We start from the raw sequence: 7,293 nt of genomic DNA on the forward strand, positions 1-7,293 counted from the left end.
CTTTCAAGTAGCTGGCACTTAATTTTAAAATTAATTAGTGGACATAAAGATTCATTTATACATTTTGTGAATTCTGATGGTTCTTTAGTAAGAGTATTCTGCTTTTCTAATTTAATTTGAATTGTTTAGATACCAATGAAATGAACAGATTCTCTTGTACTGTCAAAGTTTAAGTTAGTATTTATAGATCTTGAAAAGAATAATCAAAATCAGTATTTTGTTGCTACTTTAAAAAAATCCGTTGACAAACTTAAAAATCTTAGGGATAATTTTGGATTTTGTATAATAGTGTTGCATTCATGGAATCAGAAGAGAGGATTTTTATCCCTATCCCCTCATTTTACAGGTGGAATACCTAGAGATTTAGTTAACTTCAACTTGGTCTAAAGTAATTTTTCCAGTTTGTTCTGGTTTTTAACAAAATGTAGTTCCACTTATGCTGTTGTATAAACTGCTCTTATATTTTGAGTATCTTTCTATTTCTGAGTATCTCCTACCACTTCATTTTTAAATATATTCTGTCAAGGATGAAGGACAATCTACTCAATCTTATTTTTGAACATTTAGATTATTTCCAGAGTTTTGTTATTTATAATGCATTAATGAACATCCTTGAGACTATATCTTTGCTTATATGCATTAGTATTTCCTTTTTTTTTTTAAAGATTTTATTTATTTATTTGACAGAGAGAGACACAGCGAGAGAGGGAACACAAGCAGGGGGAGTGGGAGAGGGAGAAGCAGGCTTCCCGTGGAGCAGGGAGCCCGATGCGGGGCTCGATCCCAGGACCCTGGGATCATGACCTGAGCCGAAGGCAGACGCTTAACGACTGAGCCACCCAGGCACCCCTGCATTAGTATTTCCTAAAGTTGAAATTGCTGGGTCAAAGCTGTTGGTAAATGTTGTAAATTATTTTCTGGAAATTCTTCTTGAGTTTTTAAATTCATTATCCTTCAGAGGTAGTTATGAAAGATTTAATTCTTTATATGGAAATAAATGTAAGGGGCTTTAAACTAAATTACGTTTTTCCAAAATGGAGATCAGTATATTCTTACAAGACATTTTTACACACAGAGAACATTTTAATTTTTAAAAATTTAAATATGGGGGCACCTGGGTGGCTCAGTCGTTAAGTGTCTGCCTTCGGCTCAGGTCATGCTCCCAGAGTCCTGGGATCGAGCCCTGCATCGGGCTCCCTGCTCTGCGGGAAGGTGGCTTCTCCCTCTCCCACTTCCCCTGCTTCTGTTCCCTCTCTTGCTGTGTCTCTCTCTGTCAAATAAATAAATAAAGTCTTAAAAAATTTAAATATGGATTTGTTTGAATCAGTTTAAAATATTACATAATAATAATAATATATATGATATGATATAATAATATCAGTGCTGTTATGAGTTCTGGATAATTTTGTGAAGATAAAGTATATTACAAAATCTTATTTTTAAAAATGATTGTTTATGTTTTTATTTTTTTATTTTAGGTGTCGCACCTCCCTCTTTTGTAGCGATTAAAGCAGGAACAACACTGTACCAGCTTACAACAGCAGGGGAAGCTGTTTCCTGGAACTCAGTATTTGTTCTAATGATTTTGGCTCTTCTTTCTATTCTGCCAGCCATCTTCCAAAAGAAACTAAAGCAGAAATTTGAGTGAGAAGTCATCTGGGTTTTAGTTTTCCTATCATCATCATCATCATCATCATCATTGTCATCTCAGGATTGGCAGGTTTATGTGTTAAAATCACCTCTTCAGTAATTTGAAATGAGTTTGTAAAATAAAATTTCCTATCACACAGTTAAAATAATGCATGTAAGTGGCAAGGGAGAGAAGAAAGTAAAAATGGAAATTGATATACTATGAAAAGTACTGTCAGTAGTTATGATAGACGCCTTCTGAATTACTACTCCAGGGTAGCTATAGATAATTAGTAGCAGCATAGTAGGAAATTCTTGATCCAACTGATTCAACTTAATATATTTCATGAACTGGCTATACATACCCTTTACTTGATCATTTAATGTTTTTCTCTCTTATCCCTTAATAATAACTAAAATAGGGAAAGCAGTTACAAAATTAGCAAAGATTCTAGATTTTTAAAAACAGTATTACAGTTCTTGCTAATGTTAGTCTTCCTTAAGAGCGTAAACTTGAAGACTAAAGCTCAAAAAGAGATTTACATTTTCTTTTTTTAACTTTGAGGTAATTTGTTTAGAAGCTGCATGTTGGTGGATTATCGAATTTGGAAAGGAGATCAAGTTCTGTCTATTTTTAAATTTTATTTTTGTTTTTCCTGTTCTAGATTATCATGGGTTAGTCTGAAATTTAAAATTCTGGCCAGTCTATTGTCATCTTTTTTTCTAGCTTTCACAGTATTTGCACTGTGCATATAAAAATGGCGATTATATGATAATTGTATTATATTGGTGTTGATAATTTATATTCAGATAATATTTTGTTACACAGTTCCCTTTACTATCTCAAAAGGGGATCAAAAAAAAAAGCGAACATTCAGAGTATGCAGTTTTTAGATGATTAATTATATTACTTTATATTTGGAAACTGAAACAGTGGCAGCGCAACACTTAAGTCGTTAAATATAGTTGATTTGTTTCAATAACTGAAAAATTTACCTCATTTATTTATTAGTCTGGTCATTAAAGTGTGTATTATGTAATTATCCTTTTTATGCATGATACACTTATAAGAATGCCTTATTTCATTTTTATTGATGGCTTTTTTGTTTGGGACTGCTTTTGATTAATACAGTTACCCAATTTAGTGTTTTTACTTTTTATAATTCAAAGTAAAATTAAATTCTCACATGGTAACTACTATATTTAGATGGTCCTAGAAAAACTAAACAGCTTTTTGCTGCTTGCTTAATGGTAATACCCTTGATTTCTTGATTCTAGGATATAGCTGATCTATAAGGTAAAGTACTTTGTCAGTTTTACCTTCACCCAAGACTGTCATGTTGAGAAGTACCTTAGCTGTGGGAGAAATCCTTGTATGTTTTTATTGTGAGAGGAGTGGTCATTCTCAAAGCCTGTCTCTACTACATAATACTACATACTACATAATATTTTTTCTATCACAGTATTAACAAATGGCTTTATTGTAAATACAAAGAAAATATATTAATATACTATTCTTATGTCACCTGGCCTTTTGTGTGAAATTGTCATTTCTAGCAAGGTTTTTCTTCCTTCCTTATTGACCAGAGATTGAGTGATACAGCTTTTGTTATTTTTACAAATGAACTTAAAACATAAGTCTTTTTGGACAAAGTTCACTAAATATTACTGTATAAAATGTAATTGAGTACATTTTTATCAGACTTTTAAAAATAAAAGTAAGAACTTGGACTCAGGAGAAGCCTATTTACTCCAGTGTGTATATATTGTATTTACTCTATTCTCAGAGTATTATTCCTCTCCTTATCATTGATTCTTTCCCTTTGCTGATGATTCTTTTCTGAGTTTCTTAGAAAACTGAGCTGCCACTTAGGTGGGGTGTATTTTCTTCTCCCAAGAGAATAGCCAGTCTTTTTCAGATTCATCATTATTAACTGTATCCTAAACGCAGTCAGTGACCTATATTCATGGATTTACAGACTTGGCCTGATACCAGATGTAGATTCAAGCTTCAGCCGCACCTTGAAGACCATTACACAGTAATAACCACCAGAGAGCAAGTATGTGTAGTGGAGAGGCGAACATGCTAACTAAGAAGCTGACACACTGAGACTGTTCGCCTTAGTTAATGGCCTTTCTCTGGAGTTCTATTACTTTGAGTATGATATTTCTAAGATACTTAATAAATGCTAATTAAAGTGTAATAAGAATAAATTGTACTGAAAAAACTTTAATGTAGTACTTGGGATTTATTTCATGGAAGTATTTATGTTTAAAAAAACCCATTTTATTCATTGAATAAAAATATATTCTCCTAAAATTCTGATGCACATTTTCCCCTCTAAGAACAAAGAAAAAAATTTTTAAGAGATTTTATTTATATATTTGATGGAGAGAGACTAAGTGGGCAGAAGCAGGGGGAGTGGCAGAGGGAGAGGGAGAAGCAGGCTCCCAGTGGAGTAGGGAGCCTGATGTGGGGCTCCATCCCAGGACCCTGGGATCATGACCTGAGCCGCAGGCAGATGCTTAACCAACTGAGCCACCCAGGCGCCCCTCTTCGGTCTTTTTGAAAATGGGTAGAATAAATCAAAAGGGCTGAAGCTTTCCTGGTGCGTAAATGATCATTCACGGCTTGTAGTTTAGATGTTTAGAAAGTGGGTAGTAGTGCATTTTCATTATTTTCTTTCTTTTTTCTTCCTTACCTAGGAAAACTTTCTAGGCTGCATGGCTTTAGGAGGATATTGTTTAAGCTCTAGGCTTCATTTTTCTCATCTGGTACAAGTAAGTTCTAAGGTCTAGGTTCCTTATAGCTCAGATATGATAGAATTCTCTGAAATTAATAAAAAAGATTTAATAAGCCCTTCTTTTTTTGTGATTTATTTATTTGAGAGAGAGAACATGCACAAGTTGGGAGGAGGGAGAGGGAAAAGCAGACTCCTCACTGAGCCGGGAGCCTGACTTGGTTCTCCTCCTGGGGCTCGTCGTAGGGCTCATTGTGGGGCTCATTGTGGGGCTTGATCCCAGGACCCTGGGATCATGGTCTGAGCTGAAGGCAGACGCTTAACCGAGTGAGCCACCCAGGTGCCCCAATTAATAAGCCCTTCTAATTGTGTGTCAACCTCGACTAGGCTATGGGATACCCAAATAGCTGGCTTAACATTATTTTTAGGTGCGTTTGTGATGGTGTTTTTAGAAGAGATTAGCACTTGAATTGGTGGTCCGAGTAAAGCAGATAGCCTTCCCCAATCCACTGACTGCCAGAATAGAACAAAATGGTTGAATTCACTCTGCCTGATTGGTGAGCGGAGACACTGATCATCTGCCCCTGGCACTTCTGTTTCTCAGGCCATTAGATCTGGATTAGAATTGACGTTGTTGTCTCAGGCTTTCCAACTATGCCACTGGCTTTCCTGGATCTCCAGCTTGCACACGGCAGATGGTGGGCCCTCCCAGCCTCCATGATCATGAACCACTACTGTCTAACAACAAATCTCTTACACACACACACACACACACACACACACACACACACACACACACCCCTTGGGTCTGTTTCTCTGGAGAACCCGGACTAATTTAAGGTTATAGGCAACTGTTAACTGGAGACGCGAAAGAGCAATAGATATTGTAGAGGAAAATTGGAACTTCTGGTTAGAACATGCCAAAATGTTATAGAAGTAGAGGCTTTGGAAGTGATGAAGGAATAGTGATGGATACAAAACAGAATTTGTTATCAAGAATTACGATGTGTCAAACGTGCAAGTGCTCATGTCACTAGTGGTATGTGTGACTCATAAAATGTATTTGGTAACATGGATAATTGTCAGAATTGATAAATATAGCTTCTGGCTACAGAAAAGTAGGAAGAATAATCTCTATATGGAAGGCTTGGGAGATTTTGCATCAAGTCATGTGATAAGGGTGCTATGGGATGCATCTTGGAACAGCAGTCCTAGCTAGATTTAAACCCTATAGGAGTGATTTTTAGTGAAGTATAGAAATTAAGACCACCAAAGACCTGAGAGGCCTGCTAACCTTTCTTAGGGACATAATTTGGGTGGAGGAGAAGCAGGATGAGACACTGGTCATCTTCAGATAACAATTCTAACCAGCCTTGTTGGGAAGGGAGGCCTCAGTTCAGACGAGCTGGAATTGAGTTCAGAGGCCCAATGAGTAAGATTCTGGGCAATGGAAATAAACACATTCCCTTTAGGTCAAAATGCTGCCTGAATGCTACCCTGGACATCAATTTACTTTAGCTGTGAGTGCGTGGCAAGTCTTGGTTACAAACAAAACAGAAGCCTACCAGGCCTTAGAATATATGGGGACAGTTCTGAGAAAACAAAGGGCTGCTTGGGAGTGGGAGGGTGGGGGTGCGTTAGGGTCAACACTAACCCATTTGTTACTGTTACGGTGAAGCTGGGCATTGGGGCTAGGCTGTACTCATGTCCTGGTACTTCATAAAGTGTGGTTATTGTTAAAGTTCATTGATTGCAAGCAACAAAAACTGACTCTGGCTTGAGCAAAAGGACTATTAACACCTCTGGAGGCCCGGACCCAGAAACACTGGAATGGCCACAGCAGGATGGAAGTCAGGCTACTGCCGATGGAATGAATAAAGTACAGTTGTCTTCACCTTGTCGCCACTTGCTCAGCATTCACATTCCGGGGTCACAATCCCACTCAAGCCAGCAGAGCACCTGATTACAGTTCCACCAGACTAAGGCAAAAAGAAATTGGGATGCTGACAGGAACGGGAAATGGATTCAAGGTAACTAAAAAGCAACAAGTGGGAAATTGGAAACGAGGCCCTGCAGTGATTGATCCCAGTGAGCAGAAAGCTTGGAGGTCATACATGCCATGTCATTTCCCCTAACAGTGACAGAGACTCTGAAAAGAGACCCTGAGACCATCAGGAAGCCCATTTATGATAGGCCTTCTTGGCATGGGACAGAGACAAAAGGGAGACATGGTTCTGAGGATGGGGAGAGTGGCAGAAGACCTTGCCTGGGACCTCAGCCAATTCAGGGGTTTTGCTGTTTTATCCAATAAGAATATACAATAATTGAAAGTCCCCCAATTTTGCCTGTTAGTCTTTATCCTAAAAATGGCTTCATTCATATGTTCAGATTTTTATGCCGAATGGTAGCCATTATTTATTCTTTCTTCATGTGAAAACAGTTCATCAGCAAGACTTATTAATTGTACCTCCAGAACTCTTGAATCTAATTTCTTCCATCTTTATTGCTAGCATCCTAGTTCATCCAAATCCATCATTTCCTTTGACCTGAAGTATCTCGATAACCTCCTAATTTGTCTGCCTTGTCTCAGACTAAACTCCATTTGCCCTAAACTCCATTTTCTTTTTTTTTTTTTAAAGATTTTATTTATTTATTTGAGAGAGAGAGAATGAGAGAGAGCACATGAGAGGGGGTAGGGTCAGAGGGAGAAGCAGACTCCCTGCTGAGCAGGGAGCCCAATGCGGGACTCGATCCAGGGACTCCAGGATCATGACCTGAGCCGAAGGCAGTCGCTTAACCAACTGAGCCACCCAGGCACCCCTAAACTCCATTCTCTACACAGCAGCCAGCACTGTCTCTTAAAAACTCGTCTCCTATCAGAATGGTGGACTAGCATAGCCTACTGGCTTCCTCCCCAAAGTCA

The 7,293-nt window shown here is 37.9% G+C and overlaps 1 protein-coding gene across 5 annotated transcripts in view; it reads left to right on the forward strand.

The window, feature by feature from the left end:
- TMEM41B (transmembrane protein 41B) overlaps window positions 1–3,863 on the forward strand; it is a 38,627-nt gene extending 34,764 nt beyond the window's left edge. For all 5 annotated transcript variants that reach the window (XM_034995601.1, XM_034995606.1, XM_034995602.1 and 2 more), the window contains one exon: window positions 1,479–3,863. In XM_034995601.1, coding sequence (XP_034851492.1) covers window positions 1,479–1,648 — 170 coding nt within the window. In that variant the 3' untranslated portion in view covers window positions 1,649–3,863. The remainder of the gene's footprint in view (window positions 1–1,478) is intronic.
- Window positions 3,864–7,293: the final 3,430 nt, after the last annotated feature.

This window comes from Mirounga leonina, unplaced genomic scaffold (assembly GCF_011800145.1).
Source record: "Mirounga leonina isolate KUSES-001 unplaced genomic scaffold, KU_Mleo_1.0 Mir_92, whole genome shotgun sequence".
NCBI lineage: Eukaryota > Metazoa > Chordata > Mammalia > Carnivora > Phocidae > Mirounga > Mirounga leonina.